The sequence below is a fragment of the Saccopteryx bilineata genome, chromosome 4, assembly GCF_036850765.1.
Source record: "Saccopteryx bilineata isolate mSacBil1 chromosome 4, mSacBil1_pri_phased_curated, whole genome shotgun sequence".
NCBI lineage: Eukaryota > Metazoa > Chordata > Mammalia > Chiroptera > Emballonuridae > Saccopteryx > Saccopteryx bilineata.
The window spans coordinates 72,416,322-72,428,559 of record NC_089493.1 but is presented as its reverse complement, the minus strand read 5'-3'; the positions used below and the strand labels follow the sequence as shown (position 1 = coordinate 72,428,559).

At 41.7% G+C, this 12,238-nt stretch overlaps 1 protein-coding gene across 3 annotated transcripts in view; it reads left to right on the top strand.

The window, feature by feature from the left end:
* The window catches only part of SLC12A1 (solute carrier family 12 member 1), a 90,672-nt gene that overhangs the window by 32,690 nt on the left and 45,744 nt on the right, over positions 1-12,238 (top strand). For all 3 annotated transcript variants that reach the window (XM_066276479.1, XM_066276480.1, XM_066276481.1), the window contains exons 11-15: positions 4,461-4,612; positions 6,153-6,260; positions 6,583-6,706; positions 8,757-8,858; positions 11,114-11,269. In XM_066276479.1, coding sequence (XP_066132576.1) covers positions 4,461-4,612; positions 6,153-6,260; positions 6,583-6,706; positions 8,757-8,858; positions 11,114-11,269 — 642 coding nt within the window. The remainder of the gene's footprint in view (positions 1-4,460; positions 4,613-6,152; positions 6,261-6,582; positions 6,707-8,756; positions 8,859-11,113; positions 11,270-12,238) is intronic.

Below are 12,238 nucleotides of genomic sequence, written 5' to 3'. Positions count from 1 at the left end.
CCGCATGCACCCAACCGGGATCCAACCAGCACGCCCACCAGGGGGCGACGTTCTGCCCACCAGAGGACAATGCTCTGCCCCTCCGGGGCATCGCTCTGTTGCGACCAGAGCCACTCTAGCGCCTGGGGCAGAGGCCAAGGAGCCATCCCCAGCGCCCGGGCCATCTTTGCTCCAATGGAGCCTTGGCTGCAGGAGGGGAAGAGAGAGACAGAGAGGAAGGAGAGGGGGAGGGTTGGAGAAGCAGATGGGCTCTTCTCCTGTGTGCCCTGGCCGGGAATTGAACCCGGGACTTCTGCACGCCAGGCCGACGCTCTACCACTGAGCCAACTGGCCAGGGTGTAAAACATTTTTTAAAAGGCAACAATCTTAATTCCCTTCTTAGATGCTCTAGGCTGAATGTAAATAAACTGTAACACAGGCATCTCTGGGTCAGGTATAGGGTAGAGGTAATCCGATTGTCATTATACTTGAACCCAAAAGGGTTTTGTTGTGCTACTCTAGATGGTAATAATGCTACTGCCAAGAAAGCCACCATTTCCGGTGCCCACTTCCTTTGCCCTAAGGAGGCAGGCGAGGAACAGAGAAAGAGAAAAGAACCCAAAACAAAACAAAAACAACAACAAAAGCATCAGGAAAGTGTGAAGGATATAGAATTGATGACTGTGTCTCCTCTTTGCACTGCTTGCTGTCCCTGATAGAAAATGTCACTGCCACCAATCAGCAGGAAGTCATAACAAGATCCAGCTGCCAGCCTTGGCCTGGTAGCTTAGTTGGTTAAAGCATTGTCTCAATATGTCAAGGTTGCAAGTTCAATCCCTAGTCAGGACACAAATAAGAATCAACCAATGAATGCATAAATAAGTGCAACAACAAATCGATGTCTCTCTCTACCTTTCTCTTTCTCTAAAATTAACTTTAAAATTTGTATCTATTTATTTTAATTTATTGTGTTTACATAGATTCAAGTGTCCCACTGAGTACATCTCTCCAGCCCCCTGTTCTCCTCAACCACCCCCTTTCCCCCCTCCCCCCCACACCCCCCTTCTCTTCAGGATTTGCTTTCCTGCTCTCTATAACATGTGTTATGTATATATATATATATAATTTCACCAATCTCTTGCCCTTCTCTGATCCCATCCTCTCATCCCCTTTCCCTCTTCCGCTTTCCCTCTGGTCCCTTTGATCCCGCCTCTGCCTCTATTCTGCTCCTCAGTTCACATTGTTCATTAGATTTCTCAAACGAGTGAGGTCATATGATATTTTCCTTTCTCTGCCTGGCTTATTTCACTTAGCATAATAGTTTCCAGGTCCATCCATGTTGTCGCAAAAGGTAAGATTTCCTTCTTTTTCATGGCCGCATAGTACTCCATTGTGTATATGTACCACAGCTTTTTAATCCACTCGTCCACTGTCGGACACTTGGGCTGTTTCTAGATCTTGACTATTGTAAACAATGCTGCCATAAACATGGGGGTGCATTTCTTCTTTTGAATCAGTGATTTGGTGTTCTTAGTATATATTCCTAAAAGTGGGATGGCTGGTTCAAAAGGCAGTTTCATTTTTAATTTTTTGAGGACTCTCCATACTGTTTTCCACAGTGGCTGCACCAGTCTGCGTAACTTTAAAAAAATTTTTAAAAATAAGACCCAGCTGCCAGCAGTGTAGGTGACCATTCTACTCATTGAGCAGAAAATATGTAGATTCACCTGCTGTTCCTAAGCTGACTTTTGTTCTACCTGTGACCTGCAGCCATACTTCCGCCTGGTTAGGAGTCACCTCGTGCTATGTCATTATAGGGGAGGAAGGAATGTAGAACACTCAGAGAAGAAAATTATTTTCCGTGCACACTAGGAAATACAGCTTCAGATTGAACCACTATGGAAGCCTGTATGACAATTTTACCAAAGGGCCCATCTCAGCTGTTCTCAGCTTACTATGAAGGAAATTGAAAAAGTACATATGCTTTGAGTTAGTTTCTAAAGAAAAAAAGAAAATAAAATCACTTTGTTTCTTGTTTCTCTCACTGCTCCTTATGTGAAAAAAAAAGAATAATGTTGTTAACTATATTGTTATGGCATTTCCAAATTTAGTTGCATGTACAGTGATTTTATTCAAATGCTTTAGTAAATCGACATATTTTTAAATATAATTGAAATCACTTAAAGGTAAATTTGCCGAATGGTTTTCTTTCTCACACATAGGAAAAATGAAGGAATAAGTCAAATTATAGACCTGATTTCAAAGATTCTTTTAGTTCTTGCTGCTGATGGGTGGAAAACCTTGTGCTTCTCTACTTTTCCCAGGATGAGAGATGGCTAGTCATGGGGTCAAGGGCCAGTCAGGTCATTAGTGTGTAGATCATGGTTCATGGCTTGGCATCATGGGAATTTGGGGAGTTCTATTACGCAGAAGTTAGAATACATGGTTTAGAAAAGTCAGCTCAACGTAAATGAACAGTGCAAAGTAAACTCTGGAAAGAATAAGTTTTTTGGATAATCAACCTCCATTATTTCAAGTGTTTATGCAGAGGCAGGCAGGGTATCATACAGTCTCTCAGGACTATATTAAAAAGCTACTGCATTGACTATTTTAAATGATTCTTTCAACTTAAAGTTTCTCTGATTCTTAAGTTTTTTCTGGATTCAAAGAATATGGCGACAATTGAGGATTTCCCTTAGTACAGGGGTCCCCAAACTTTTTACACAGGGGGCCAGTTCACTGTCCCTCAGACTGTTGGAGGGCCGGACTATAAAAAAAAACTATGAACAAATCCCTATGCATACTGCACATATCTTATTTTAAAGTAAAAAACAAAACGGGAACAAATACAATATTTAAAATAAAGAACAAGTAAATTTAAATCAACAAACTGACCAGTATTTCAATGGGAACTATGCTCCTCTCACTGACCACCAATGAAAGAGGTGCCCCTTCCGGAAGTGCGGTGGGGGCCAGATAAATGGCCTCAGGGGGCTGCATGTGGCCCGCGGGCCATAGTTTGGGGACCCCTGCCTTAGTACCTACCTATCACTGGGACCTTTCATAGTTACTAGTAAAGAATAAGAACTGACCCTGGCTGAAGTTTAAAAAGCAAAATGAACAGTTTTATTGGTTGGCATTAGTTTGTAAAGTATTTATTCTTCGGGTAGTTCAGAAAAGTTTATATATATTTCACACCTATGTTCAGATATTTAAATAATCCTATTAAATTTATAATGTCAGAGATTACAGTTACAAAAATTCATAAGGAATGTCGGTGATTAAAATATATATCAAGGATCTTTAAAATGTTTATAACTCCATTTCTGGAATCTATCCTAGAGAAATACTTTAAAATACAGAAAAAAATATATATGCACAAAAGCATTCATTACATATTTATAATAGAAAATAACAGAAACATCTAAGTGTATGAAAAAAATGGAATAAATGGAGTTAAATATTTGATAGACTATTATTTGACCATCTAGTATTAATTAAGAACTCTTAATATTTTATCCCAAAATATTTTATTTATTATTTAAACCATTAAAATTGTATATTAAGCAGAATTATAACTTAAAAAAATTATGCAGGGAATGTCATTAGTGGAAAGCAATGCTGTGGGTCACTTAATTACCCAATTCAGTAATGCCATCCCTCGTTTCTCTCACAGATGAGACCATAAACCTGCTTGAGAAACACCAAATCAGTAGCACAAAGCCAGAAATCTAAATTGAGTATGTATTATGTGCACTGTATGTGCATTTTAACGGATCAGAAAGTAAGGTATTCCAAACTGTCAAGTGCCTTACAGAGGCAGGTGAGAGCTATGGCTGAAATCACACAGGGCAGGAAGGGTGGAAGCCTGTTAGACACAGCGGGTGCTCCCGGGCGTCAGAGAATGGGAACTCCCTGGTGCCATGTCCCAGGATGTGTTGGTAATGAAGACAAGATAGCCAGTGGACCTGCTCAGATTCAAAGTAACCTAAGTGTTTGTTCAGAAGAAGCCCTTAAGGGAACAGAACTCTTTTTTTTTTTTTTTTTTTTTTTTGTATTTTTCTGAAGTTGGAAATGGGGAGGCAGACAGACTCCCGCATGCTCCCGACCGGGATCCACTCAGCATGCCCACCAGGGGGCGATGCTCTGCCCATCTGGGGCGTCGCTCTGTTGCAACCAGAGCCATTCTAGCACCTGAGGCAGAGGCCACAGAGCCATATCCTCAGCACCCGGGCCAACTTTGCTCCAATGGAGCCTTGGCTGTGGGAGGGGGAGAGAGAGAGAGAGAGAGAGAGAGAGAGAGAGGAAGGAGAGGGGGAGGGGTGGAGAAGCAGATGGGCGCTTCTCCTGTGTGCCCTGGCCGGGAATCGAACCTGGGACTCCTGCACGCCAGGCCAATGCTCTACCGCTGAGCCAACCGGCCAGGGCCATGGAACAGAACTCTTCATATAAAGAAATGACAAGCCACTCTTTTTTCCCAGGGGCCTGTGTGGTCCGTGATGCCACTGGAAACATGAATGACACCATCATTTCTGGGATGAACTGCAACGGCTCAGCAGCCTGCGGGCTGGGCTATGACTTCTCAAGGTGTCAAAACGAACCATGTCAGTACGGGCTGATGAACAATTTCCAGGTTTGAGCTGCCATAATTATAATAACATTGATTGCCTTTGTTTTTACTTTTATAGCATCGTGTATAATGAAACTTCTGACTTTTGCAGCTGATTGATTATTGATTGATTTGAATTCAGCAAAGAACAATTGGTGTGAGAGGGTAGGGGATCATACAGGCATTAAGAGGTCGCAAGTCCTATGGCTATATTTACTGTGGTAAGGAAAGAACAGGCACTTGTATGAATTGCACCGCCAGAGAAGGATCACCACCTGAATTGTGGTGATCCAATCAATTGTACATGATTTCAAGGCGGAAAGAAGGATAGACTGAGGTCAATTAGCACTTAGAATGCATTTCATGCACGGACTTCGACTTAGGAAAAGCCTCGGTGGTGGTCCTGGAGTACCTGGAAGACGAGGCCAAGAGGGAAAGTGTGAGCAGCAGAGGGTGAGGGAAAAGGGGAGGGAGGAGCATGGGAGGTTGGGAGAACTGTAGGACTAGAAACATACTAATTTGGGTGAACAACTGGTGAGCAGAGGGAGAAGCAAGTATGTCATGAAGGCCTCATTCATCTATTTTAACAACCAACAAAGAGAAATGAACTCAGCTGAAGTCATTATTCTGAAATATGACTTAAATGGGTAGAATCTCATCATGTCTCGTATCTAAAATTATGTTTAATAAGCACAGAGAAAGTGAAGGTTTGCAAAGCTTCCATGCACAGGAAGAACAAGAAAGACTAATAATGCCTTTTAAAAGACTGGTACATAACTGAATCCTGCCCCAAACCTTATTACAATACCATTTTCTGTGAGATAAAATTTCCCATTATGAAAGAAACATACACTCACAAAGAACAGAGGGTGAAATGTCAAAATTCTTGAAACCTTTCTTTATTCTTTCCAGTATCTTCTGGATGAATTGTGATGAACATTTATTATTTTTGTAATCAACAAAAAAGCCATTTCTTTTTTTTTTTAGGTGAGAGGAGGAGAGATACTTGGGCAGACTCCCGCATGTGCTCAACCTGGATCAACCCACCAACCCCATAAGGGGCTGATGCTTGAGTATTGAGCTATATTTATTGCCCGAGGTTGATGCACTCCAACAGAGCTATCCTCAGCACCCAGGGCCACGCTCAAACCAATCGAGCCACTAGCTCTGGGAGGGGAAGAGGGACAGAAGCGGGAGATGGAGGTGGGGAATAGCAGATGATTGCTTTTCCTGTGTACCCTGACCGGGAATTGAACCTGAGACATCCATACACCAGGCCGATGCTCTATCCACTGAGCCACTGGCCAGGGCCAAAAAGGCCGTTTTCATTTTGAAAAAAAAACAAAACCAACCAACTCTTAAAAACTTGAGAATAAAATGGGTAGGTCGGGTGGATTCTGGATAGAAGCAATTAGTTTATAAACGAGATTTCAAATCTCAGAAAGTAGAAAGGGAAGTATTTAAATACAAAAATCGGCTCTTTTTATTTATGTGTTTGTTTATGTATTTATTTATTCTTACTGTGTGTTGGATGAGTTTCCTTACTTGAACCTCTCTTCTCAAGGTCATGAGCATGGTGTCCGGGTTTGGCCCCCTCATCACTGCTGGCATCTTTTCTGCAACGCTCTCGTCGGCCCTGGCCTCCCTCGTCAGCGCTCCCAAAGTGTTCCAGGTGATAACAAGCCCAAGAGCATGTGCTTCTCCCTAATGCTGTTGCCACTGAACATGGATTGAGCTGAAATATTCATTCTCCCCGGCAATCGTTTTCCATCATTTTCTGAAACAGTTTAATGTGCGCAGCTGGCTCAAATGCTGTGTCTGCCACATAGTCAAGATCGATTTAAATAATATAAAGAGTGATGAACTGCAGTGCTAACTTGTGGCTCATATTGTGTATCACTCTATCTCTTGCCCAATCTTCTTGTTTGAATCACCTAGGGAAAATGGCTGTGCATAGATATAAATGACAAATTTCTTCTCTTCTTTCCCATTAGGCTCTGTGCAAGGACAACATCTACAAAGCCCTGCAGTTCTTCGCAAAAGGATATGGGAAAAACAATGAACCACTGAGAGGATACATTCTCACTTTCGTTATAGCCATGGCATTCATTCTTATTGGTTCGTAGAAGTCTCATTCTTACTGAAAGCCAAGTAATTCTCCTGATACTTATAAGGTTCTTCTTTTAGCTTGAGAAGTTACCTGTTTTGTGTTTCATATTCCATTTGGGAATATTGGATTCTTTCTAAGACGGAAATGAGAAATCCTTGGGCAAAGAGGGCCTTTGAAGACTTGAGGTGGACTTTGAACTTTAATCTGTTTGAATCTGAGTGTTGGAAATTCATCCAACGAAATGTAACTGAATTCATCCTTCAACCTGAGCATCATTGCCTAATTCCAAAGTCTCCCCGAGCTGCCACCGGGCTTTACATCTCCTAGCCTGGCAGCTAGCAGGGCAGTTGAAGTGTCTGTTTTCAAAATGTGGTCTGTTGACCACCTGGGTCAGATTGAGAAGCACCTGCAGGTTTGTTAAAGTGCAGATTTTTTTAGCCATAACCCATGAGTAAGAATCAGAATCTCTGGTGACAAGGAATCTGCATTTTCACAAGTTCCTCACGAGATTCATAGACCACTTTAGTTTGAGAACCATTTAATCCAGATTTTCATATCATCTCCTTCTCCCTACAATATAGAGGCAGCCCCATAATCTTGGAGAGGCACTTGCATTAGTGTAGGCTGCATGCTCCTCACTGTCCCTAAGGCATCTCCTGTGCTGGTGAGCATGTCAGAGGAAAAGAAGCAAGAGGTCAGGATGGTAGTAACTGTGCATAGAAGGGCAGAGCCTTCCTCAGCAGAGAGATGCCAAACAATGAAGGCTCCCCCTTGATCACAAAATCTGGAAGTGACTGCAGTTCACGAATCCTCATAAGATTTCTACGAGGTTGAAGATATTTGTTACAAGGTAACAAAGTTTGTTAGATTCTTTTTTAATTAAACAAAAAAGTAATTCTCTATAGATGTTTCAATTAGGCAGTTCAAGCTTCAAGACTTCAAATCAGCCTGACCAGGCGGTGGCGCAGTGGATAGAGCGTCGGACTGGGATGTGGAGGACCCAGGTTCGAGACCCCGAGGTCACCAGCTTGAGCGCGGGCTCATCTGGTTTGAGCAAAAAGCTCACGAGCTTGGACCCAAGGTCTCTGGCTTGAGCAAGGGGTTACTCAGTCTGCTGAAGGCCCGCGGTCAAGGCACTAAGATGTCGCGAAGAAAAACTGATGATTGATGCTTCTCATCTCTCTGCGTTCCTGTCTGTCTGTCCCTATCTATCCCTCTCTCTGACTCTCTCTCTCTCTCTCTGACTCTCTCTCTGTCTCTGTTTAAAAAAACAACAGTGCAGATCAGCCTCAGGGCACCAGCTTTGTGGCAGCTAGTTTCACCTACTTCCTGCTGGCTTCATCTGGCTTCATGTGCTAGTGTCACACCCAGCTGCCACATGTGTGTCTCTATCACTGAGGTTGACAGACATCTGCCATTCAGAGAAACAGGACTATCTCTAAATTATTTCTTTTGTCACAACTAAACCATTCAGCTAGGATTAAATCATACTGGATATTTAGCTACTGCAGTAAAATATTTTTTTTGACAAATCTTGAGAGGTAGAACTCTCTGGAGATGTAGAAAAGTACAAATGACTAACAAGAGTTCTGAAAGTCAGAGAGAGCAAGTCAGGTATATGCAGAGAGGTTTCCAATTAGGCAGTTCTGGTGCACTGGTATTTAACTAATCTGTCACCCTGCAGCACCTTGGTATGCAAAGCAGATAAAGAACATAGGATTTGGTACCTCTGGACTAGCCACGGGGGAGTTTATCATCTGCCCAGTTCCCAAACCCTCTGCCCATTCCCACTCAAATTTTTTGCAGGTTGAGGTCTCGATTGCCTATTTTTTAATTGGTAGAGTTCTTTTGCTTCTTATTTTATGGAAAAGAAACTCTGGCTTAGAATACATTTTAAAATGAATGCAGCCCCAAAGAAATATCACTAACTTCTTAAACTTTGACAGATGCTAGCTATGTTTTCAATTTCCAAATAAAGTCAAGCTTTTAGGCTGCAACAGCTGTTCAGCCCCTGGTCTCATCACTCAAGTGTACATGCTCATTCTGCTTTCTTCACAGCGGAACTGAACACCATCGCTCCCATCATCTCCAACTTTTTCCTGGCCTCATATGCACTTATTAATTTCTCCTGCTTCCATGCCTCTTACGCCAAATCTCCAGGTAAGCTGATGTTTGAAAACTAAAATATGCATAAGCCAACAGTTAGTGCCAAAAAAAAATGAAATAAATCAGTGAAAGTGCTTAATCTGTGTTTATCTGTTTCCTTGTATCCTAGTGGGCAGCGTAATTCACTTTGTTTTGGTGAGGTGGGGATGACTTCTGGAGTAGGAAAGGAAACATTTGAGCAATGGCCTTTGCGACCAACCATAAAGTCAATTTTCTCCTGTGGCAATAAATTATTCATTGCGAGAGAAACCACATATATTTCAGCAGTAGAAAAACACCACTATTTATTTTCAGGGTGAAAGTGATCGCAGAAGTGGAATAAATGTATATATTTGAAACTTCCTTACTATCAATTTGTTTCCTGCCCATGGTGCAGAAGGGAAGGATGAGTAGCTCCCATAATTACCTGCTGAGCGTAGTCAATGCCAATTCCCAGTGAAGCCACTGACATCTCTGCCCTCTCAGACTGTGGCTTAAAGTGGTGCAGACTTTCACACCGAAGACCCTTCCCCTACCTAGTCATCCTTCACCTTTTCTTTGCTTCCATTGGCCAATGGAATTTCTCCTGCCTTTCCATCAGAATAGAGATGTCATTATCGACCCTCAGAAAATTCTTTACCATGGGGACTTTCATCAAGGATATAAGACATTTCCAATTTTTTTCCAGTCTGGCACAACTGGAGCCTCCTTTAAAAAGCTGCTGCTAATAAGACAAAAGGTAGATGGAAGGATAACCTTCATCCACACAGGGCTAATAGGTTCCAGAAAGTCCTGAGGACTTTTTGTTTCTGTTTTGTTGTCTTCTTCTAGTCATAGAATATCACAAATCATAGAATAGTGTGTGCCACCGTGCCATTTTATGTCCGTTTTTGAAAAACAAGGTGAAGTAATAGAGGTGGGCAGGGGAAAATTTGAAAAGAAAGGAGGGGAAGAGGAAGAGAGGAAAAATAGCAAAGCACAAAGAGGGGGACTGGTAGATGCTCAGGCCCAGGAACTGAGGCTCTCCCCCACTTCTCTCTCTCCCCTTCCCCCCTCTTATTTCACACACACATGCACATGCACAGAACCAGACTCAGAGACAACTAAGGGCACCCCAGTGATGTTCTCTAAGTGCCATATTCATGTTGTGGCCATTTAGTAAATTGCTCTAGAACTGTGGCCCCCAACCTTTTTTGGGCCACGGACCGGTTTAATGTCAGAAAATATTTTCACGGACCGGCCTTTAGGGTGGGACGGATAAATGTATCACGTGACCGAGACAAGCGTCAAGAGTGAGTCTTAGACGAATGTAACAGAGGGAATCTGGTCATTTTTAAAAAATAAAACATTGTTCAGACTTAAATATAAATAAAACGGAAATAATGTAAGTTATTTATTCTTTCTCTGTGGACTGGTACCAAATGGCCCAAGGACCAGTACCGGTCCACAACCTGGGGATTGGGGACCACTGCTCTAGAAGACTTAGAAAGCTCTGTTGTGATTTGGCAACTCCAAGTTTAAAATGCTCTTCATCCATAGATCAAATGAACCTTTCAAATCAGAACTTCCCCATCTTGATTGTACTGTCTCCCAGGTTCTTTAATTTCAGGGAGCTAACAAAACGTGGGAAACCCCCTCGCATGTATGAACCAAGAGAAATATTTTCATTGCAAAAGCAAAGCATATCACTGCACCAGTTTACAAAGACATTGCAGACAAATATATCCCTCTTTTCTCATCTAGTATTCTGAAAGGGCAAGCACCAGCCACCCTGCAGGAAGAACCTGCAGGAAGTTAATGAATTGACTTTTGATGAGGGCTTTGCTTTGTTCATGGGAAAACAAGCCATTGTCTTCACCTTCTCTTTCTTGACCCGCCAAGGAATGCCTCTTGCCCCTCCCCACAAGACCCCACTTTTCCGGTCCTCTCTACCTCCTTTCAACTCCGAATGGCACAGGTATCAATCAGATGCTCAAGGTTTCGTAGTTTGGGAAGACAATTGGGGCATGCAAGAAGGAGCCATGAAAAACACATTTTTATGTATTTCACAACATCCATATTTGGTATAATTATACCTTCATAGGCCAGGGACCCTAGATCTTAGAAAACTAATAACAGTTAGAAACTTGACCTTAAAGTTCTGATTTCTTTACTAGGGAAAAACAAAACAAAACATATTATCTGTATTCTAATAATACACAGTGGTGTAATGGTGATAATGTGAAAGTTTTTCTTGTACACAGAGATATTTTTTCTTTTTTTACTCTCAGGTTGGAGACCTGCATATGGAATTTACAACATGTGGGTATCTCTGTTTGGAGCTGTTTTGTGCTGTGCAGTCATGTTTGTCATCAACTGGTGGGCAGCGGTCATCACCTACGTCATTGAGTTCTTTCTCTATATCTACGTGACCTACAAGAAGCCGGGTAAGATAAGAAGGACTGTACAGGAGAGGTTTTACAAAGCAGGCTCTAATTACCCATTTATTCAACAAACAGTTACTGAGCAGCTCTTACGTGCTTAGGTGTGCTGTACGTATGGTGGGCATTAATAATATGATGTAATATATCATGCACTCATTTAATCCTCACAGTAATGCTGTACATCACCTATTATTAGGCCCATTTCACAGATGATGAAAACACTGGAGTGCAAGGAGTTGACCGCTTGCCAAGGGAATGGTCAGGGTCTGATGGAGCTGACATTTTAACTACAGGGTGTATGCTACAAACACCGAAAGCTTCTCGTTATATCACCTTCTATGTCCTGATAAATACAAGATAGTCCCTGTTCTCAGTTATAGACCTGCACATAAGCAATGAATAATATAGTATAATATAATATAATATAATTAATATAATATAATATAATATGTAAAGTGAGAGTGACATGAACGAGTCGCTGAGAAAATGGGGGAAATGGATAGATTGCAGATGGGAGAGGCTAGAGACCACAGTCAGGTACTGAAAGGTCCAGTCTTAGGCACCCAACCTACCTCTACTCTGCAAGTAGAGCATAGAAGGCAGCAACTACTGTAGAGGAGGTTATTTGTTGTTTATCTTTATTACTTCATGTACTTTCAACATTAGATATAATTCACATATAGTAAAACTCACCCTTTTATTTATTTATTTTTCTGGGGTTCAAGTAAGTCTACTTTTATTGAAGTTATATAGAAATGTGACTTTAATGTTTTCTTTCCTTTTCAATCAAATTCAGATATAAAAATATTGATAATGTGCAATTTGCAAGATAGTCACACTGCCCTTGATGTGGTAGGTTAATGTTGATATGTCTTTTATGATTTGATATCTAACTGAAGAGAACATTTTCAAAAGACAGCTTTCATTATAAGCTGGATGGTGGAGTCTTTCTCTCACAAGCAGTTTCCCACT